A 23,990-nucleotide genomic window follows, 5' to 3' on the forward strand; every position below is an offset into this window, starting at 1 on the left:
CCTTTAAAAAACCAAAATAACTGCCATGTCACAGCAGAATGTAAAATCAGACATAACATCTGCCTCTGGCCAAGCCAGCAGTCCAAGGTGTGGTACACACTGGATTGCATCTCCTTTTCAGCACAGCTTTCTGTCCGTGGCTCAGACACTTGGTCCTCTCCACCACTGCCAACGTCCTTGAGCTGAGAACTCAGCTTATCATTCATCCAAAGCAGCCTTTTCCATGGACTCTATTTACTTTCCCCAGGTTATTTCCTGTCTATCCCAGAACAAGGCCAGCAAAGTCTCCATTTCTAATTTTGCACGTTGGTCCCAACACAAGCCATGTCTGTCGTGGAACTGCCATGATCAGGACTGATGCTGAGATGATCTTTTCCCTCATGAAAGGAGGTATAAACAGGCATCAGCTGGAGGACTTCCAGCCATAAGAATATGCAGGGGAAGGGAGAATGTACAATAAGCCAGACCAAAGCAAACCTGACTTCTGAGCATGCTTTCAATACCTGAGACAATACTCAGAGCTGAGAGGGAACAATGAAGTGCTCTCAACAAGTGCTGTTTATCCTAAATGTGCCTCTTCTTTATCCTGGTCACTCTAAGTGTGTAACTCATCTTTGATTTAGCCATTAGGAGAGCACAGTTTTCCAACTTCATTTTGAAGAATGAAGGTTTCCATGTGGTCAAAGTGAAAATCACTGCAAACCCACTGTTCAACAGGTTGAAAGACCGAACAGAAACATTTCAATTTGCTGATTTCTTACAGTTTGGGTTTTTTTTAAAGCTTCTTTAAAAAGCTCCTTTAGAGGATGTAGACATACAAAATTAAAATTCATGTAAAAATAGCTGACAGAAACCGAAAAAGAAAAATCAAAGTAGAATATATCCTGTAAGAAAATCTAAAAGAATTTTATTTTCAGAGCATACGTGCTTAGCAGTCACTTTGGAGAGTCGAATAATCAGTAATGTTTTTTTTCTAGTTTTCCACTGGCACATAATTAACTATATTAAGCAGATAGAACTAAATTATAATCTGATTATATTGTTCACTGCTGGAAAATTAAGTTTGCAGTAAAAATATGACAGGAAAGAAAGACAAACAGTCTTGTGTTTCAACTTCTGTTTGTTCATTTGAACTCCAGTGTTAACATCAACCAGTGCTGTTGCTCTGCACACTATCATCTGTTTATTACTGTAGCTGTTATACACGAATATGAAGATTATAAAACATCTCTATTTTCATCAGCCTTTTTTTTTTTTTTACTAAACTTGGTAAGAAAAACTACAACAAGTGAAGACCTAAACATTTTCAAGTGTTGCATACACAAAACAGAGCTGAGGATACTGGAACATAAAGCTTCCTGGTGACTCCTTGGTACAATGGGTGGAGATGGAGAACAGTGCCTATGGAATCATTTGCCTCACACCATTGCACATAAGACAAATTCCCACTATAACTTTTTTGGTACACAGCTGTAAAGATTAGCTCTCTCTCTCTCATTCTTCATAGACCAGAAGGAAAATAAAAGATAAATAATTCTGTACAGCAGTTGCCCCTTCCCCTCAGCAGCTGGTGCTGGAAAAGGAAACCCTAGAAGGCTGTGAAATTTCATCTTTCAACACAAAGTACATTCAATTAAAAAAGGCAAATAGGGCAGGGGAAAGGGGAAATCACAGACAGGAAACCACAGATATCAACCATTTAAAGGAAATACTGACTGGGAACACAATGCTAATGAAACACAAACACGGAGCCAGGATTTGTGCCCCAGAAGAGAAAGCAAACCAAATCCCTGCTAAACAAATACACATTACAAATCTCTTCAGACTGAGTGTACTTCCTGTGTTATACCCTAAAACTAGGGCAGTTTATGGATAGATTTATTTACCTTCATACTTCAGAGTCACTTCAGCCCATTTTAGGGCTCCACTAAAGCTGGTTCCTTGGAGGAGGAACACTTTTGGCTGAAATAAATGTACTCCTGACTGCAAACAGGTACTGAGCTGCAACGTGGTAGATGAGATAAAAAATGATCCTGCACTTGACAATGACCATCAAGCCTCTCTCTAAGTTTGGTCAGGGTATACCATCCTTGAGAGGATATTAGGAAACATATGCACCCGTATGTATGGAAATATAAACACAACAGTTCAATTCTCCACTCATTCGGAATTACCCTAAGTTGTAGCAAGATCCCAGGAATTCTCCATCTCATTGTGGCTGTGAAACAAGTTCCTTAAACTAAAAAGATGGGTCTAGCTGGAGGGAACTGGATTCTTATCTTACTAATGCTTGTGTAACTCCACTGAAGACAGAACAGATGAAAATCCGAGTCACACAACAATTGAAGTACAAAGCACAGAAATAGCTATTATGCAGCATTTAAATCCATTTTCACATCTTCAGCTCATAATACCTAACATGGTCTCAGGATATTTTGTTTGTTCCCATTGCTGCTAATGATGTTTTCAGTACCATGACCCTCCCAGAATGGAAGATAACATAACATCCAAACACTACTGCTGTTGGGGGTTGTAGATAATGTTACAGGTACCAGCTTTCAAGCACAAAAAGAATTCTCTGGTTAGACAGAAACCATAAAGTGCAGCTTTCTTGTGGTCATGTCCAAATGTGAATAGAAAGAAATCAATAGGACCTACCCTGGAGTAGTCATATCCATGCTTCTCCTTCACTCCATTTCTACAGAGTGTGTAGTTGTAAAATCGAGAGTTTTTAAGTAATCCAACCCATTCTTTCCAACCAGGAGGCACATAGGAGCCATTGTATTCATTTAGGTACTTTCCAAAGAAAGCTAGGGGTAGAGAAAGCAGAAGTGTAGTAAGAAGGCATAACAGAAACACTTCAGAGACACCATATTTAACTAGATTCTTTCCTTTCTTCTTAGAACAACTTTATTCTCTCCATGACAATAGATTTAAGGTAAGAGATAAGTTTGCCTGTGGGTTCTTTTATTTATATCTCCATAATGCAGATCTTTTGATTTACAACCTGACTGTGTACACGAGAAACTGGGCCACAATTACCACTGTACTTTCTTTAGTGCCTGATACATTTGGAGTGAGATGAACAAAACAGAGAATTCTTAAAATAGTGCCAGTTACCACATTATCTCATCCTACTCTGAACCCTCTGATTTAGCTCCATTTCTCATTTGGGTGACACCCACTCCAGCCATCTCCACCTCTGGAACTGGGAGAAGCAGTGAAGTCACTGACAGGAGGTTTGCTGGGGAGAAATGATGACAAATGAGGACCATAAATATGATGGGATTTTAAAGTTGCTGCACAGAAGAAATGAAGCCTGTCTGGCAGAACAAGCAGAAAGAATTGATCCACCCCTGAACCAGATGGATTCTTACAGAACACAGGGCTGGTGTCTGAGCCATTCTTCCAGAAGAGCTTTGCTCTGTAAGCCACGAGTGTACAGACACAAATTATTTTCCAGAAAAGGGTTAAGAAAAGTTAAAAGCATCAGATTACTATGGAAAGAAGACAAGCTCTCCAAAGAATGTGATGCTTTCACAGTCTTCAGAAAAAAAATTAGTAATTTATAGGAACATATCTTTCAGTATTAGTTTGTTATTATGATATTATGTAATAACTAGACAATTACAGGATAAATTACACTGGAAGACTCCATTCACCTACCTAGTTTTTTTAAAGCTTAAAGGCAAAATTCTGCTCTTGGGTCTTCAGACTGCACCACAAGGCAGCACTGAAGTTGCCCAGATCTCAATTTTTGAATGGTCTGGCAATACAAGTTGGAATTATCACAGTGATCTTTACACTTGTTCCACTTGTCATTACAAACATGTTTAATCCAGAGGCACACACTGTCTGCAGCATCTCACACTGGCCACCTCTCAGTGAACTATCTGTGCTTCCACGAGGACAACACAAAGCTAAGATTCCGCTCTCTGACTGAGATTAAACCTCATCACATAATCTATGGGATTTTAGCATACAATTCACAGTTCCCAGGTACTTAAATAGTATTTTTTAAGCTTGCAGCCTACAGTATCTGACACTGTACCTTCTTGGATGTATATAGATGCAAGGAGCAATACTGTGCATAGAGTAGAACAGATTTTCAGCCAGTGAAAAAAGGGTCTGCCTCACTGAAGTAAACAGATTTATGTCTAGTTGTACCAGGCTGATCTGTCCAGAGACAGACTCAGTGAGAAACAGTGATAAAAACAGTATGTGAGAGAGCTCTGTATCATTACCTGATAGTGGGGTTTTTTGTAAAAAAAAGTGAGAAATATGATATTAGCAACATTGTAATATAGGGGAATGAAATTAAATAAATTTACAGGTAGTAAGTACACTGTGCACTGAATGTCCATAAGATCCAAAGAGTGCCTAGGCAGAATGCAAAATCTATTTTAAATCACCCTTCTCAACAAATTTCAATGTATTCAATTAATGTGTAAGGTGAGGCACAGAAAGTGAACGTTTCAGATTGTTTGAAGTGTTTTAAAGTGATGAAAGTGCTGACAAAATTAAGATCTGTATCACAGTAGACGAGGAGGGCACATCTCTCACTACATAATCAATAAATTCTTTGAAATAACGTTGTGCTTTAAAAATATTTTGCAGATGAGTCACTTACAAAAGGGTTCTCCAACCAAGCAAACTAATCTAGCAGCAATGAACACAACAAGATCTACTCCACTCTAGATGAAAACTATCACGTTACTCAGGGACTGCATTCATACAATATATACACTTTTTGCTAAAGATTTTGCTTTATGAACAGCTTCTAATTTTTAAAGAACGACAGGCAACTCACAGAGCTTATGGGTAAAAAACCAACACAGATGATGCACATTCCTTTTCTTGTCTAGTGACACGGAACCCAGGATTGAAACACTGCCCACTGTCTCAGAGCAGGGGTGCACAAGGCAGCCCGAAGCCACCTCTGCCCCACCCAACACATGACAGCCAAACTGAGAGAGATTTGCCCTCTCTGCTCACAAGAACCAATCCACTCTCCAAAAAAACATGGGAGCTCTGGCTGAGCTGGCTGAAGCCCTCAGGAAACAGGCATTCTGTAAAGAATTCCTTCACTGTTGTTCTGCACAGGCATTAAAGGAAAGCCTGGTGGAAGTTCCTCCCCCCACCTTTTCCACAACACACCCTCCCCACTGTACACCCAGCGTGTCTTTATATCCTTGCATGGATGTCACAGCGCTTTAAATAATTTCCTCTGCTATTTCCAATCTTTCATTTCAAATCTTTTTCTTCTCTCCCTCCTCCTCTGTTATTAAAAAAATTTTAAATGCCATTCCTCTGCAGTACAAAATATTGGGTTACAACAAAGCTCTCTTGATGCTGAGCCAAGATTTTCATTTTGCATTATAACGTTCTCTGTACCACAATTTTTCCCCCCTCATCAGATTAGCTGACCAGAGACAGCTGCTCTCTGGAGTACACATGCCTTTGGTACATCCAGTTTCAAACTGCTCCAAGATTTCATTAACAAACGTTCACAGAGGCTGCTGTTTGATATGCTCAGCTGTGTTCCTATAGCCAGCTGATCGTTAAAAAACATGCAGCTATTTTGAATAAACCCATTAAGAACACGATTTACTTTAAATGCCATGCAACACGGTTTTTTCCTACGGCTACAAAAAACAGGATACACACAAATGGAGTCCTTTGTACACTGTTACCACTTCCTCAAGGGTTCATAACCCTCTGAGATCCTTTTTCTCAGGGTCCTGCCCTTCGATGATAAGCACCTACAAAACTCTTCGGTATGAAGTGGAATTTTTACAAGAGGTTTTCTTTTTTTAAACTGTTCCCGCAAGGAAAAAAAATGGAACACAAAAGAATTTTCCCCATGCTTTCAATTAATACAAAGGTCTGCTCTGAATGGAACACAACCACAGAAATATCAAGACCGTAGCTCATTGCTTAAAAAGCAGATCTAGCAGACTGTCAAATGTAGTGTAAAAGCACAAAGGGGACACCAAGGCATCATTTATCATCACTGGAAATGTTCAAGCTGGTTCTACTGTCTGTCTATATCATCTACTAAACTATAGGTTTGGGGGTTTTTTTAAACGCTAATTCATTTCCTAATACCTACCTAAAAATACTTAACACAACTAAAATGCCTCTAACAAAGGATACTCACAAAGCTCTCCATTAAACTGAAAACCCAGACCATTTGCGATGCATCAGTAAAACGAAGTTCATCCCTCTTTATTCCCTACAGACTGTCCAGCACTGGGAGATGGATATAACAGACCATTTTCAGTTCTCAAACTAGAAACAGGAATGCAGTGGAAGTCGGAGATCACCAGTGCAAAACTGCCAGATCAGACACAGAACTTCAGTCTTTCATTGTTTCTTTGATGTGGCAGCTCTGATTCTGACCACAGTTAGTCCTCCACAGATAATTTGTGTGACAGTATTTACATTCAGAGCATTTACGTTCTTTTTAAATAAAGTAAGAAGGAAATCAAAAAAAGGAATGTGTGAGAGGAGTACTGGCACCCACTTCCTGACAGCAACACGTTACCTTTGGTTGGGAGGCAGAGAAAGACACAGCTCTTGCTCTAGTAAAGCCAAGGCAAGGTGTGTACTAGAAAAACAAACTCCACAGAGCAAGGTTAGCCTGGCTTCTGGGAGATCCAGTCACCCTCTCACCTGTGAGATCATTGAGAAGACAAAGCCAGGCCCTTCGTGGGGGTGCATTCTTGGAGGACAAGAAAAAAGCAGCACAGACTGAAACAAGTGAGAGTCAGCCTGGATGAAAAGAAAAACTTCTTCACAGAGAGGAGTCAGAGAGCAAAAGGGGTTCTCAGAGACACTGTGCAACTCCAATCCTTGGTGTTTTCCAGGCTAGACTGGGTAAAGCCCTCGTGGCCTGGGGCAGGCTTTGAGCAGGTGATAGAAAAGAGACTTTTCCAACCTGAATTAGCCTGTGACCCTATGATGGACTAGGTGACTTACAAGGCCCACCTTCAGTTGAATATACACAGTTCCAGGATTTTAGTATTTAGGAATGTATTTGTGAACATTCATGCTCTCGTAACAAATCCTGAAGATGAGACAAAGTAAAATTTGGCTTTTTGTTACTCCTGGACAGTAAGCTCAGTATTTTTACCACACATTCCTCCTTCCCAGACTCATCTCTTCACACCCTTCACGCTGCATCCACCTATTAGCTCCCCATGAAATTGCACTTACCACCACGGCTGTGAAGTTAAACTCATTTTAAGCTATTAACCCACCATATTTAAACATGAATGCTGTGCATTAAGTACTTTAAAAATATATTTAGAGCACTGCTTTTCTGACCTATTTCAACAGCCAACTTTCCAGGTTCTGAGTACTAACCTTAAGTTACTGATACAGATTCGTTCACCCCTCTAAAATCTTTTTCTTCTGTATCTGACACCAGTTTTTCCCAGCTCAAAGTTGAGCAACTAGCTACGTTTGAGCAATCCCTTAGTTTTGCACTTGGGAAAGGTGAAGGGAGGGGCATTTCTGAGCTTATTTCTGCTGTATATCTATACACTTTCAGTACTTTCTGTCCTCTGACAGACAATCAGAGGAAAGCAGATGAGAAAGTGCTCTCAGATTGCTTAGTATGCATGGAACAAGCAGTAAGCTCAAAGGTCAACTCTGTTTTGCATTCACATCATGGCCAGATACACTCAAACTGACAACGTACAATGGAATAAACCCAGTGAGATTAATGTATTTACAGCAGAAATATGGGGGTTCTGAGAGAAAATTCTATAACTTCGTATTAGATTTGGTTCCATGGGAAAGATTAGACATCAGTTCTTAGTAAGTATCAAAGTCATTGACTAGATTTTCCAAAAATCAATAACTCCTAACTGCTGAAGTCCCCTGAACAAAACCATTCCAGCTGGCACCTTTTGTGACAAAGGAAATATGACACTCCTGCAAGGATCAGAAGATACAGCATTAGTATTATTACCTCAGTAATTGCAGTAATCTAATTAATGGGTTGCATAAAACATACAGTGATTTTCCTAAATCTGAGAGTATTTTTAAGACTACCTTTTGTTCTCAGATCCCTTTAGTTCCATCAGTTTCAGGATGCTAAGGAAGACTGGGTTCCAAGTACTTTTCATTATTTCTCGTCTTTTGTATGCCTGCAGTAGTTCTTGAAATGATGATTTCACTGAAGTATTTCACCAGGTAGACTAAATAGAGTACAGGTGTATATACACACACACTTTAGTCTACTGCACACTGACAGCCAATTTTTCTCTAACCTATAATACACTGATAGCACAAAATTTTCTTAAAGATCACATGCTCCATCCATCATGACAGGGGCATAAAAGGAGTAGTACTAAAGGCAAGAGCCTTTACATGCACAGCTCTTCTCTGTAACTGGAGTAAAAAATACCACTCAATTCACAAAACATAACAGCTGCAAAACCCATGTTGTACAGTGACTTGTAAGCACTGCAGTTAGAGCTGCCTACAGGTTGTGATGCCAGGACTGGTCTGATATCTAGCAGGACAAAGGCAATGCACAGTAATCTTTGTGACACCTTTGTTCCTCTTCCTGAGTTTGTACTGCACATTGCTCAGCTGTGGCCAGGGATCAGTGCCAAGATCTATTTAATGAATCGGGGGAATTGGCTGGAGGGGAGCAGATGAAGCCAAATAAAACAAAAGTACTCAAACCAAATATCTTGAAATGGTCAAGAAGGAATCAAACTGAAGAATGCTGATGGTGAGCCAAGTCTTGCTTGTCCTTCTCAGGTAAGAAAATTCCCAGTGGAACTGGGGCCAAAGCCCCCTTTCACTAATGCCAATGGTACAGCTCACAGAAGTTTAAACACAACTAGAACTGTAAGGCAGAAATATTTTTCTGAACATCCCTCTCACACATCCTTTGAAAGTTAAAGGGAAAAAAAAAACCTAGAAATGGCAATTTTGACATCACCAATCTTTATTACAATTCAGTACCACCAGAGCATCACTTCCTACAGAGATGGGCAGAGGTGGTGACAGCACGACTTCACAGCACAGCCCACTGGCACGGCTCAGATGCCTTGGAAGCCAGTCCTGACCACTCAGATCTTCCACAAAATGTTTCTCAATGTCAAAATCACAACAGTAAGACATTTCAAAAAATATTTACCATCGGTGTCACTCATCCCTTCTATGTACCACGGTCATAAAAGAATCTTAACATTTAGACTTATCCTCCTCTTATCACATAGAACATTTCATCTCCTCCTCCTCCACACATAAAACCCAAAAACCTCCCCAACAGTGAATTGTCAGACATTTTTTAATAACAAATAGTTAAGCAAAAGTTTATGCAGCTTAACACTGAATCTTTACTAAAATACCAAAGTCTGCACTATGTTATTTGGGCCACCCCCAAAAGAATTTCATTTAGAGCCATTCTGTCCATAGGATTTGAAGAAAACCCAATTGCCAAGTTTCAGGGATATTGAGATACTGAGATATGCTGTGCAAGAAGAATTATTAGCTGTATTTTAACAAAGCAAATAACCAGCAAATAACATCTAATGGATATAAATTTGACAGACCTAAGGCAATATCTCGTCTCAGTCTACAACTTCCTTGTGAGGGGCAGAGGAGGGGCAGGCACTGATCTGTTCTCTGTGGGGAGCAGGGACAGGACCAGGGGGAATGGCCTGAAGTTGTGTCAGGGGAGGTTTAGGTTGGGTTCTTCCCCCAGAGGGTGGTTGGCACTGAACAGGCTCCCCCAGGCAGTGGGCACAGCCCCAAGGCTGCCAGAGCTCCAGGAGGGTTTGGATGATGCTCTCAGGCACAGGGTGTGACCCTTGGGGATGGGCCTGTGCAGGGCCAGGAGCTGGACTCAGTGATCCTTGTAGACCCCTTCCAACTCAGCATATTCTGTGATTCTGTGAATATTTCTGTGTAGAGAGCAAAAGATCTATGGAAACTGATCTACCTTCAAGATAAATAGTTCAGAAACCTGCTACCCAGTTTTGAAAAGTCACTTAGACATCGTGGAGGTGAATATCACACCACTTCAGTTCCTAGTCAAGCAAATCACTTCTAAAAACTAAGTCTAACTTTCAAATCACTTGGTTATGACTTTTAACAACAGCCTTCAGTCCTCCATCAACTGCAAAAGCTACGTTCCTGCATATAGGGCATTACTCTGATTTGGATAACGTTTTCTTTTTATGCAGATAACATGACAGAAGTGCAGCACAGTGGACAGGGCACTGGAGTGTGGATGAAAACTTGCATCTCTTCTTCATGTTGCTTTTCACCTGCCCACAGCCTTGGAGAAAGTACTTCACTATTGTGTCTCTGCTTCTGTCTACCCTTTGACTCTCCAGGTCACCAGTTATTCCCTACCAAGCTGTTATACACAGAGATCAACTTCAGTTCAGTTTGTAACTATTTCTGTAATAAAAAACATCAAGCAGCAACTATTGAGGAGAGCAAAATCTACATCAGGGAACAGATAACCTAAGAATTTGACTCCTGGCCTTTATCTAGATACTAAAAAACGGTCACATTAAAAGGAGAGGAATGAACCTGAAAAATATTTACCAGTAGCCTTTCTCCTCTTTTGTACAATTTGTTAAAATCACTTTAAAATGTCAAGGGCTCAGACAGTGAAGTGCAAAATAATTACATGAATGCAGTCAGCCACTGTTATCTTCTTACTCTAATATTAATGGATGGAAATGGAAAACCGCCACTGAATTTTAATTAATTCATTAGTTAATTATTGGAAAGCCCCATGAAAGTGCTAAGAATTATTATTACTTTTATTCCCAATAAATATTTTCTAATGGCAGAGATGGACCTCCCACAATGACTTTTCTCTAGGTTCAAAATACAAAATTGGTGCGAAATGGCATTTATTAATTCTCTGTGTAATTCAAGCATGGACTTAGCACCATGAGATACTGACACATTACCATAAAAGCAGCAGCTTTTCCCTTTGCTAACAGGTCCATTTAAGTGAATAGGGTTAGCTCTACTACTTGCCTAAAAGGAGCAAGGAGGGGAAGTGAGCCAAAATGTGGACAGCATTTGCTGCATACTGAGCCACACTAAGCCCTAACATAAATTAACAGAACTCTCCCAGAAGAATCACTGAAGCAAAAGTGTCCTTCTGCCAGGCTGCATTTGACCCACCGTCCCTAGTTCTGTTGAATTTAATAAGATAAACATGTCTTTTCACTTCCTGGCTGCAGATAAAGCTGACAAAATATTCTGGAATCAGTCACCAATTTTAAGACTTAATCATTCAGCCAGCCAGACAAGTGGAAAAGGGAAGCTTTTCTCATTAAGTAATGTCTAAGGGAAAGTTAAAATCTGTATTCCAATACAACATCCTGATATTTGCTGCTGCAGGTCCAAAGCATGCAACGATGCATTGTGCATTTTAAAAGCTGTCTCGGGGAAAGAGATGTGCATGTTGATAGAAAACAGATCCTTTTTTTGATAGATGTTTACACAGGAACCTTTGGCAGAGAACTGACATTCAGAAGTGTTTGCCACAGGATCTCTTTGTTTCTTTTCCGTTCTTACCATGCCCTGCTCCAAGCTGCAGTACCAGCACCCACTATTTTAATTTAGGCATGATTTAGATGTTGCTTGCAGTGGCTTTTCTAAAGATCAATTCATCAGCTGAACTGGTTTATTTACATAAACTGTCCTTCTTGCCTAATTTCCCACATTATGCAATAGGACAATATGCTGAGTTTGGGGTCTGGTGTTGAGGGACTGTGTAGGGGCTACACAACAGGAACACCTGATGCTATTCATGACACTGGCAGTTTTCAAACTGAGAGACAGGTTAATGGAGAAGGAACATGCCTGTAACACCTACTGCCTCAGTGGCTTCCACTGGAGAAGGAAATTTCCCCCCTTCTTTGCCAGGATATTTAACTGATCCACATCAAGGGACTGCAAGCCCGTGCATGTTGGGCAAAATCCTGCTACAGCCAAAGACTGAATTTTCCTTGAGCTCAGCCTCTCTATCCTTTCAAGTACAGTGCCTAAAAAAAATTGGTCAAACTTTTTAAAGTGTCAAAAATACAAAACTGACAACCAAGGCTGAAACTGAGGACCACTTACGGGAAAAGATGCACTTTTTCCATCTCCTTTCCCATTTTTTACTTGCAACTCGTGCAAGAGAAACCTGCAGCACCACCACGCTGCTCCCTCATGAGACTGGCACATCCCAAAGGTGTCAGCAGCAGCACAAGCCTGTAGAGATCCCAGCCACAAATGCCACTACCCCAGAGAACATAAGACACAGGGAGGCCACAGTGAACAGAGAAGAGGGCGGGGAGATGTGAAACCAGTAGCAGAGAATAAAACCAGAGGGAAGTTCAAGTGGAGTAGAACAGTAGAATTTCTTCCTTCAAGATTAAACAAAAGAGAAGAGAAAAAGCACAGGGAGAGAAGGCCTGGCTTATGAATTAAGAAAAAACAAACTCCCTTCCAAAATAATAGCTGTCTCATTCCAAGGCTGTGAACTCAAAGTATAAAAGCCAGCCTCAAAAGGCTTTATTCCTCACGGCGTCTTTTTCTACTCCTTCAAAAAACCAACCAGCAAACAACAGCAAAACACACACAAGAACTAACAAACAAATACACAAAAAAACCCAACAAACACAAAAAAGCAAACACCACAAAACCAAAAACCCAAGGGATCAGGAAGCTAAACTGTACATTTGCAGGGCAAACCAGTACTAGCACAAGACTTCAAAAATAAAAAAAAAAAAAATAACCCTACAAAGGAACTCCAGTGCTTTCCACATCTTCCTTTGTTCACTGTGGCCATATTCAAGGAGGACTCCCCATTTCAGAGAAACTGTATTCATAACCTTCAAAATACTCCCCTTAGCAGGTTACTTTTGAAACTTGAGAAACCACACAAGGTGCTCAAGTGCAATCTCCTGCTGTTTCTGGAGCAGGTAGATCTGATCAGATCTTTGGGAGGGGTGGGGGAAAGAAAAGAAAAAAAAAGTTAAAAAAATACTTTCTTACTGCTGACATCCTTCAAAGTGAACAACTCAAGACTTTTACTGGGGGACAGAAATGAACACCAGCCTCCAACGATGGCAATTTCCATTTCGATTTGTACAATAACACATCACATTTAACTACAGGAATGAGGATCTCTCACTGACATCTTATGATGGCTTTGTACCTGTAAAAGCACTATTTCTGTGTGTTTCAATAAGTTTAGTTTGCAAATTAAGAGAGGTAGAGTGATAATGTAATACGGATTCATTAAGATCTTGGGTCTAAATTTAAATATTAAGTTAATGTAAAAATATGAAACAGATGCAGACCAGGACACTTGCAGTGGCTATTCAAGTGAGCAGAAACTGCAGGTAGTCACTAAATATAAAAATTATTACAACACACAAACATGAGTAAACACAAATCAAATAATCTACGAAGAATAAAACATTAACCTTGGTGTGGTACTCATATGATCACTGGTATTAGTGCCAGGAATGACAAATGGGAGGGAAACAGCAACCAATTAATAAGGTGCGTGCTCTTCCCCTAATTTATTTCGTTCCAGATGAATTCAGGTCTTCATTTTAGAAAAATAAAACAAGGAAATTACCTATTTGTTTTAAGACCAAGACTTTAAAGCAATAACATGTAAATCTCATGTGAATAGTTAGAAAGGAAATAAATTTTTGTAATAAGTAATCAAATTTAATTTGATTTTGTTGCAATTATTATTCAAGATTTATACTAGTTTCTGGAAGCCTCAAATACTATAAACTCAAGAAAAAATTGTGTACTATCAATAACAACTACAACACAATACTACAATTAACAACAACTATAATAAAATACTACAGTATATATACACCATAAATAACACAAGTAGAACCAGGTTTATGCCTATTTCTCATCATGACAAAAGGCATCAGAAAGAAAAGTAACAAAACCACTGTCACAGGCAAGAACCTAAATCTAATGTCTGGGGGAAGAAAGAAGGAATCAGGTGTGAAACACAGGCTACATGTTTTCTGAAATCCTTTCTACAGGATGTTTGTTCCTAAGGAGCACTGCATGCAAAGAAGATCATTTGTTTCTCAGGAATACACTTGATCTTGCCAATTATTCCTCAGTTGTTGTTTATCCTAAACACCTTTCTGGGAATCGATCGTCTACAGAAATCAAACCAGCTGACTGTCCCAAAGCACAAAAGGAGCAGTCCCTTCTCTTCCACTCTTAATTTGCTTATTATATCCACCTTATGAAAAAAAAAAAGAAAAAAAAATCAAAACACTGATTCCTTTTCACAGCATCTTTCTTGGTCCTTCTGTGCAATTCAGGTAATTGCAGGGCATATTCTACACGTGTTATGCCTTCAGCTGAAGCAGGCACCTTGTTTTATTCCCACCTTCCGAAAAAAAGTCCTGGGATTTTTGTAGTTTGTTTGTAAGCAAACATTTCCCCCAGTACAACTATGAGGAAGCTAAACCAACACACCAGACTGAAGCTCTGGCACTATGCACTGCTGCAGTCCAGGACAAGAATAAACGAAAATACTCCACGTACGAGCCTCTGCACCGGCCAGGTGGAGCCAGCCTGGAGCTTACCTGTCCTGTAGCCTGTGTTGTTGAGGTACACTGCAAACGTCCTTATTTCGTGCTGAGCCTGCCAGGAGGGAGAGGAGCAGTTCTCGTTGTTGGTGTAAGTGTTGTGGTTGTGGACGTACTTGCCCGTCAGGACGGAGGAGCGCGACGGGCAGCACATGGGCGTCGTCACGAAGGCGTTGATGAAATGGGCCCCTCCCTGCTCCATGATCCGTCTGGTTTTATTCATCACCTGCATAGAACCTGGAAGGAGAAAAACCTTTTGGGAATTGTTTTCTTGTTTTGGTCAGAAACAGCCACATAAGAGCTCCCGTCACATCACAGACCAGAATGAAGCGCGAGCACAGTCAGGGCACTGTGATCTCGGAGTGAATCCAGATCCAAAGAGATCATTCTCCTGCCTCAGTGAAGTTCTCCCATTGTTCCAGTAAGGACTAAATACTGAAGTCCTAAGTTAAGATATGACTCAAGCCTGCTGGCATGGACCATGATGCTTCTTTCATTTCTCTCTCTCTCTAAGTTCAAGATTTACTGCTGTAACTTTCTGCTCCTTCTCTGCAGCCCTTCTGGAGCCACCAGGACTGTTCCAGTAGCTGAGGGTGGAATGCACTTTGTGCAGCAACCCTGACCACAGCTCGCATGCTCCTGAAGTGTTATTTAATCTTTGGTTTTAAAATCAACCTGATGCACTGGCCTTTTGTGACAACGTTCTGCAAAAGCCTGAGGGCTGTAACCACAGGATCACTGAGGCTGGAAGACTATTTAGTCCAACCTACTGCTCAAGCAGGGTGTGTTAGAGTTGTTCTCTAAATAAATTGTTCTCTCCCTGTTGTGAGGTATTAGGAGATATTGATTTCTGTACTTGTCACTGAACCAAAGACAACATAAAGCCCTCAGAATAATTTCCATAACCAGTCCACTGTGTTCTATCCATCTGCTTCACCCCTTCTGATAACCGTATTACCTAAAATTATCTACATTTTCTTAGGCTTTGTCCTGCAGAATCATATCGTCAGATGACTGCTGGGGACAGATAGCCATGTATTTCACAACCATCATCTAAAAACAAACAAGCAAGTTCAACTGGCAGGGACTTGGATAAATGGGGATAACAGGAGTAAAAGTCTTTTTGCCAGCAATTACTGAAAGACACGCTGCTGCCAAATGGTTGTTCTGTTTATTTAAGACAAGGCTTTGGTCGAAGCCTTGCATCTTTACACCATCTAGCTAAATCTGGATCCATACCAGAGTTCTTCCTAAACCCAGAGAAACCAAGGATCGGAGAAAAATGAAATTTAATTTCTCATGTCTATCAGTGCCTGACAGTTAAAACTGCATCAGAGCGAGCCATGAAAAATTTTCCTCATCTAAGAAGAATTACCATTTGCCAAAGAATTTGTTGTGGTACTTGCCATAAGCACAACCTTGCAAAGGAGAGGAAACCTGTCCATCACCAACCCTGTTCTGAGCAGGGAAAGCCAACATGGAGATGAAGGTGTGGTTTCATGCCAGAGTAGGGCTGGGGGGAACTTACCCAAGGTTGACTTGGATTAACAGTTCAGCTTTAATCAATGCATCCTGCAACCATCTGGCACAAACTATGTTGTTTCTGTCAATACTGGGTTTAGGTTTCTCCTAAGCTCTTTAGGCAGGGATTTCATTATGAAATGGCAACAGTAAGTCGATTGATACAGGGCACATTGATAAAACCAGGAGTCAAAACCTAGAGGGAAAATGGTCATAAGCCACATAGGAAATCTGACTCTCTGGCACCATGAAGGAAGGCTAATTGCTACTGTAGGTCATTTTACCTAAGAACTGCCATGGTATTAGTTTACTTGAGACCATTCTGTTGGAACCAGTTTAAAAAAAAAGAAAATAAAAAAAAAAAATCATCTGTTTGTGCATTTCTCAGGTCAGAGCACATCCCTGTCACATCACTTTGTGACAAGAACCAAGGCAGGTTATTGCACTGCCCCCTTAGAACTTGCTAAACTTCACATACCAAAAAGGAGTTCCTGAAGGAAGCCAGATTTATTTATTTTTTTGTTTCCCAAGCTGTGGGATAAGTGTTAGTGCTTAAAAGTACTAACAACACAGCTAACAATTGTAACAGCCAATTATACACTCTGTGTGCCTGAAAACTGTGGATGTTTCCTCTGTGTTGTCTTATGAGATACAGCCCAAGCATAAACAGGCAGTCCAAGAGAATGTTTTGTCTTGCCAATACTGAAATACAATTTAACAACCCCTTTAAAAGACAGAGGCATCTGTGCATAAATAACAGTACATGTTAAGACTCCCCTTGGGGACAGTAACCTCCTTTAATAAAACTGCTGTAATGACAAAGCCCTATATATCAACAGTCTTTAGCACAAAAACATATGATCTAATCTGCTTCCCCAGCCTGAGAACTAATACAGAGTGACAGACCAGTGGAAGGTAAAAATCCAGCATATTCTTCTGTATAATCTTAAATAGGCCAGCTTTAAATATTTTAAACAGCATTAAACCAGCCAACCAAAACTTATTTTCTTCTGCTTGCCTCCGACACAAACATAAAATTGTGAGGAAAAAGTAGAAACTGCTCTTCCTGTGGCAGATTAGTTATGTGTTAATCAGCAACAGGAACCTCACCACACCACCTTTTGAGCTGGAAAACCTCAGGTTTCATTAGTAGATGTACCATGGGAAGCAGCAGTTTGAAGTGTCAATATTTAATTCAGAAAATGTTCTGTTACCCATCTAAACCCACTGATAGTAAACAAAAATTTAGCAGTTAAAAGTGAAATGTCTAAGATATTTTAAAAAAAAACCATTAGACTACTGTGAAAATATGAAAGTTTAATCAATTTTATGCATTAAAGTTGCTCATTGAACAAAGCTAAGCAGAAAGTATGTTAAACTTCCACTTGAAATTTGTGTGCTCTCCATAACTTTGCTTAGTGTATCTTCACAGTTCACTTCAGGGATAAAGCTAATATATTGACTAATATTAACCAATTATATATAATTGAGAAAATATACCAATTATTTATGAAATAATACTGAAGTCCTTATTAGTTCTGTTTTGCTGTCAGAGGAAATAATTTACATGTTTTAGAAAGCTCCAACTGTCGAATAACTTGTATTAAGTACCAAGTGACTTGTCTACTCTGAAGCACAACTTATGAAGTGGTATCCACACACAGATAAGCTAACTGAACCCCAGAATGTTAATTAATTCTCTTTTTATCCTATTTGAACCTTATTAGACACAGCTGTCACATCACTTCCTTTTTTCCTCACATTTAACAAAGCTCTAAAGTCCCAATTTGCCACGTATGATAACCAAGAAAAATTATCTTCCAAGCCACTTTTATAGGTTACAGAGGAAGACCTAGGAACATACAAATCACCCCTCACTCACATTTCTCTACAGTGGCTGAAACACCTTCTAAATAACCAGATCTTTCTTCGACTTTGAGATCATGAAATAAGATGTTTTTTCAAACCCTCAGCAATATGGTAGATAAACCTAATTAAACTGGAGTTGCTGAGGCCATCACACAGGGGACATCAGCATCATACTAACTTGGATTGGAAGGGCTCTAATAGCAAAAAAGGAAGTCTTTATTTCTAATTAATTCTTCCTCCTTGTCACTATATTCCTCTTCTGTATATTATGCTTGTCAATACAACTCTTTTGATTGGACAGTCTACCAGGTGTAGATGTTTCAGTGGTTCTTGGTGTTCTCATTTGTCTTCTCCCAATTGTATCCATTACAATTTACACTCATTCTCCTTTAATCTACAGATTCTGCATCCTATTCATCAGCCCCTCATCAGCCTTTTCCTTTTTCCAATACAACGCTGAGGTTTGGCTTCCCAAGTAAAACTCATGGTTAACAGTAATGGGAATGTAAAGAGAGTTTTACTCCTTTCCTGAAAGGACAACATTCTCTTTCTGGTAAACTCCACCTGCTGCTGGTACATTGTTAAATCTAATACATTGTAAATAAACAAAGGAAAGCCTGTCAAAGGCACTTGAGATCGTGTTGTATTCCCTTTCACCTCAAAAGGAGCTACAAAAGAACAATGGAAGCTACAACACCCATCAGTTACAGAATATCCTTATAAACAGATGAAATCTTAGTTATTCACAGCTTTCCCTGCTACGCTTTCATAGCTTCCAACTTTTCCTTAGCTTTTATTTGTAATTCATATCTTGTTTTCATCTTTCATAAATGCACTAACCGCGATCGCCACAAATGGCAATTTTGATTAACTTGGACAGCTCAACAGACAAGAATAAAAATTAATTCCAACAAATATTGGGTCTCCCAAAGCCATTAGTGTCAAACGAGGAATATCACATCTTAGCTTCATCAAATGGATTTTCCTTGGTGAGATCCTAATTTGTGTGGACACATGCCCATTATCCTTGAAACTGGAAAGCATCCGGTTATCAGGGAAGAGAAATATCCTGCCCAATGGACTCAGCCAATTGCATCACAAACACACAGGCCAGCAGAAAACAGAAGATGATAAATTTTTTAGGACCACCTTCTGAGCCTGCAAGATAATGTACTTAGGTTCTTTGGTACGTTACTGGAATTGCTTCATTTGTGATCCAAATAACCATTAAAAAAAGTGACAACAACAAAAAACCTCTTCTGATCCTACTAATTGGAATTGCATTTATATTCAGTGAGGCTTTCTCACCACCTTGGAGAAGAATGTGACACCTACGATACTGCAGACATGCAGTAATACTGGAATGCAAAGGAAGCATCTGCAAAAACACTGCCATGCTGCTGTGATCAACTTCTCAACAAGATAAGTAAGTGTATGAGTAATACAAGTTGATTAATTTTATGTTCTGTTTCCTCTGTGAGGTCCGTTTTCCAATTTTTCCTACCCATACCAGAAATCTGATGCAGTAAAATCTGGTGTCAAAAAACAAACCAGACCACACACACACACACGAGTTCTCATTTTTCAGATGATCCAGGCCTTGTACACACTTAAAGGCATAATTCTAATACAAAACCATTAACGTCAACTGGTTTGTGTTAATCACTTCTCATAACTACAGACAACATTTGGTAAGTACAAGCTTGTTCAGGTAACAGAACAAAACCCAAACTCTGTCAGTTAATTCATTATTCCAAATCATTAAGCAAAGCATGTGTTTAATCTTCATCTCCTTTCTTCAATAATTAATACAGTGTTGAATGACACAGCAGAACCTTTTCATTCTTCGACACTTTGGTCAGTAATTAACTACACATCCAAATGGACAATAAGAAGAATAGTATGACTGTGTTACGTGACATTAAAGTAAATAAAGATTGTATATGTAATGAATGTCTGCAATTACACAAAAAACCCCTGGGTCATTACATGATATAATAATCAGTTATGAATTCAAACCTACTGCCTTGGCATGCAGCTTCCCAGACTATACTTGCCATTGCCAGCAGCAGAGTTTAGGTGTTTAGATGAAGCCAGATAGGCAGAAACCTTGTGTTTCCAAAAAACATGAAGTTTAGCATTTCGAGACTGACTTTTGCTGTCCTTGAATCGCATCCAGACAAAAAGCACGTTCTGCACAAAGGCACGTTTAAACCTGTGCTTCCTATCATTTTTCAAACTGGAAAAAAAAAAATAAAATAAAAATTCTCATTTTGACCACGAGAATCCAGCTCCAAGGAAAAGCAGTGCCACACCTGTTAGCTGAAATTTTCTTAACACTGGGCTCTTACCAAGTTCTACATCCTGATCATCAGTAAGAACAAGGATGATGTTTGGGCGGATGTTTCTACGGTCTCTTTGAAATCTTCCCTTCAGACGCTGATTTAACAGGAAAGCTGAACTTCCATCCAACAGTGATAAAACAGTCATCATGAATAATCCAAGGACAACACTATGCTGGGCCATGTTGTGCTGAGTTAATGTTCTCTCTGAACAAGGTAGGTTTAATGGCTTCTATTTCTTTTTCGTTTGCAGGTCTCCTATAAGGGAGAGGGAAACAAGTTTTTATCTATACTTTGACCCCTCTGCTCCCCCCAAAGGAACAGCAAGGTTCTCTCCAAAGAAGCAAAAAGCAGTATACTTGAAATAATCTAACTCCAAAGGAAAAAAAAAAAAAAAACAAAACCAAACCCACAAACAACAACAAAGCAAACAAATGTTTTCTAGTGCCAGCTAGAAGCAGAAACTTGGAAAAAATCAGTTCATAAGCTGTTACCAGTGCAGGCAACAAAGTTTCACTCTGAGCTCAGATCTGGCAGCAAGTTTTCGCAGGGTATCAAACTCTTTTGCTTTGATACATATAAAGAGCAACCTTCTTCCTTAAGGGATGGTTTCAAATGACATTTTTGTTTACTGCATCAAAAGTTGAAGAGAAAAAAAACTGTGTCTATCAATATTTTTAAACAGGACTGTAGTAAAATTTACTGAGTTAACAAACAACACACTTGCAAAATCAGAGAATCCTCAGATAGAAAACTTGTTATACACTGATTTATCTTACACATTTCATTAGAGAGCAGAGCTGCCCAGATCTTGGAGCTATGGTGTGATGCTGTTTGAAGTCTACTACAGCTTTGATGTTACTGCAATATCCCTTCAGCATTTCTGTTGGTTTCCAAGATTATATATATTTTTTAACACCATTATTATTAATGAACACATTTGAAAGCCCATTACCGTTTGGGAATGGATGTACCACAGTGATTTGCATTGCCTGCGACTTCTCTTCGTGATAAATACAATGCCCCAAAATTGACTCGATTGCAAAGCAGAGCACATCTAACTGGTACTGCTCCTGTTAACAAGTCAATAAAAAATTCTTAGCAATTCCTACAAGGAGATTACAAGAAATGAATAAGCACGCTGAAGAATTTTTGAAATCACAGTTTTGCTTAGCGATCTACTGGTATAAAGGGATTTTCTCTTGCTTTCAGAAGTCAAAACAGTACGAAAATGTACTGAAAATATCAAGTACTAATTATTTCATCACATCCAGCAATCAAGGATTCAGTTTTTGATGAATTCCCTACTTGCTCCTTGGCTTTTCCTGGACTGGTGCCAGTGATCTCTTGTAAGAGAAGTGAAAAATCTATTAAAATTGACACAAGAAAGATAATTTGCTTTTTGTAAAGACCAGAAATGCCTGAGTAGAAAGAACCTAGCACAATGCGTTTCAGCCAAAGAAAAACGTTGGCTCTTTTGTCCCTAGAGCCACGTGGGAAAACAGTTTTTACTCCAGCAGATTATTTCATAGCCACATTATTACTTCATCTCCATCAGCGACTGTTCTTTGAGATAAACTTTGATTAAGAAAGTTCTCATGCAACAGCAAAACCACTGTTCTGAAAAAGTTTCTGTGCTTATATAAGAAATGCACATTCAATTTTCATAGAAGTCAACAGATATGTAGCTATAGTGTGATAGAATATTTATTAAGGCTGCTTTCCAAAACTGTACACTAGTGGGTTTTTTGAGGAAATGAAAAATCCTCCTTCCTTACTTAGTCTGTCCAGTGAGTTTCACAGGGAGGTGAAATTACCTTTTTTCACAGAAACTAAAAATTGATTTTGAATATCCCAGCTCTTGTTCCAACAGGTAGGGAAAGAACTTTCAAAGTTTCCAGCTACAGCTTTAGTATTTCCGCTGCTGCCCAGAGATTTGCCAGGTTATTGCAGCAGAAACACTGACAAGTCCAATCAATTTTCACTCCTGGCACTCAGAATTCCATCTGCAGCACTACAACTGGGAAGGATCGTGTCAATGTGCTGCTACTGTCCAGAGTAGTCAAAAGCAGCTTGAGAGAGAAACTTGGACCTGTTTCAAAAGGGAAGGACAGAAAGCAAGCTTGTTTAGCAGGCACATATTCCTGGACACCAGCTTTTTGGGGGAGGAGGCAGAGAAACGGCTTCTGCTCTTCAGAAATTACTACATATACACTTTGGTTAAAAAAATTAAACTGACAATGGAGATGTTTTCATTACACACATTTTTCTGAAGGTCTAAAAGTTAAGGTGGGGTTTTATCTGCCTATTACTAGCCACTAGCTTCTCAAAATAACAGCATTTACTGACTTTTCTTGCAGCATTTGGAAGGCTGCCCGTTTTTGTTATACCTGCTCACAACCACCTTCACTACAGCGTTGTGCATTTAACCATCTTCTTGCATTTTTCTCACTTCTTTTAACCCAATGCACAAAGTAACCTCACGACCTCATTGCCTCTTTCCCCTCAGCCTATCTTTTCCTCACAGTTTATTGCCCCTCACTCACTCACTCCACTGTAACTAAAAACAGAAGCTGACCCATCTCAGAGAGCTGCTCGGCTCTCTATAAAATACTTAACACATTTGGGGATGTACTCAAACTGCTATTCCACAGCTATTTTATCCCCACTTGTATATTTATGGTTAATTAGTTATCTCTGAAAGGTTACTGCAGGTGGAAGAGAGAATTTTCATGTCAAGCACAACAGGCATCTTCCCCCAAACCTGTTATCTTTCTCTTGCCCCCTCCCTCCCACCACCTTGATGAATATTTTTCAGCTATTCTGATGTGTTATGTTCCTATTATTATCAGGGTAAGTACTGCTGGGAACCAATTCAAAGTATGTACTTATGTGCAAAACTCATACCAATAACTAGGTAAGAAAATTAAAGCAATTTTAGAAAATAACCTATTTCTTAAAGTATGTTTTCATAAAAGACAGACATGTCACAACTAACAGCATATATGCAGTACAATCTAAAAGGCAGCTTTTATACAGCTCTCAGAACAGCAACAGAAGAGTCCCTCTCATGAATTGCCAGTGGTCAAATACAGATTGGTTTTTTTAACCCCTGGTCTTTGGTGAACTTCAGGGAAGAAATATGACAAAGTTTCTATTAACAGTTCTTTTCCCATTTCTGTCAACAAGTTTAATCTGCTTCTCACAGATAAAGCCAGAAGAGCTCCACAGCAGTGCCCCAATCTGCCTTCACTTTTAATATAGCACCTCTCCAACGATGCATTTTGATCTGAGTGGTACAGATGGTCCACTGCTTTCTGTGCCTCTGCAGGCCATCCTCCAATATTAAAGATGCTTAATCTGTAGTGCCTCTCATGAGAATTAGCTATTCCTCTTATTTTTTCCTAGATTACACATATGAACTTGACAAGTCTGGTCACTCCTGGTTTATATTTAGGAAAGTGCTATCAGAAATTTATGAAATGTTCTTTAGCTGTGGCATCTAGCTTTATTAAGCCTATGAAACCTCCTAGCAGGCTGCTTTAGAGAAAGTCTGGTCCTCTTATCAATTCTAATGTGACACTAAGTCACATTACAAATGCTGAAGAGATAAAGCCAGACTTCAGTACATTTA

General features: G+C 39.5%; 1 protein-coding gene across 1 annotated transcript in view; it reads right to left on the reverse strand.

Annotated features, from left to right (window-relative positions):
- Positions 1–23,990, reverse strand: part of SULF2 (sulfatase 2) — a 117,020-nt gene that overhangs the window by 37,157 nt on the left and 55,873 nt on the right. The window contains exons 3-5 of the mRNA XM_017832305.1: positions 20,366–20,614; positions 14,622–14,861; positions 2,659–2,810 (exon numbers count right to left, since the gene is read on the reverse strand). Of these exons, the coding sequence (XP_017687794.1) occupies positions 2,659–2,810; positions 14,622–14,861; positions 20,366–20,540 (567 nt within the window). The 5' untranslated portion in view covers positions 20,541–20,614. The remainder of the gene's footprint in view (positions 1–2,658; positions 2,811–14,621; positions 14,862–20,365; positions 20,615–23,990) is intronic.

The sequence above is a fragment of the Lepidothrix coronata genome, unplaced genomic scaffold (genome assembly GCF_001604755.1).
Source record: "Lepidothrix coronata isolate B3197 unplaced genomic scaffold, Lepidothrix_coronata-1.0 Scaffold201, whole genome shotgun sequence".
NCBI classification, from domain to species: domain Eukaryota; kingdom Metazoa; phylum Chordata; class Aves; order Passeriformes; family Pipridae; genus Lepidothrix; species Lepidothrix coronata.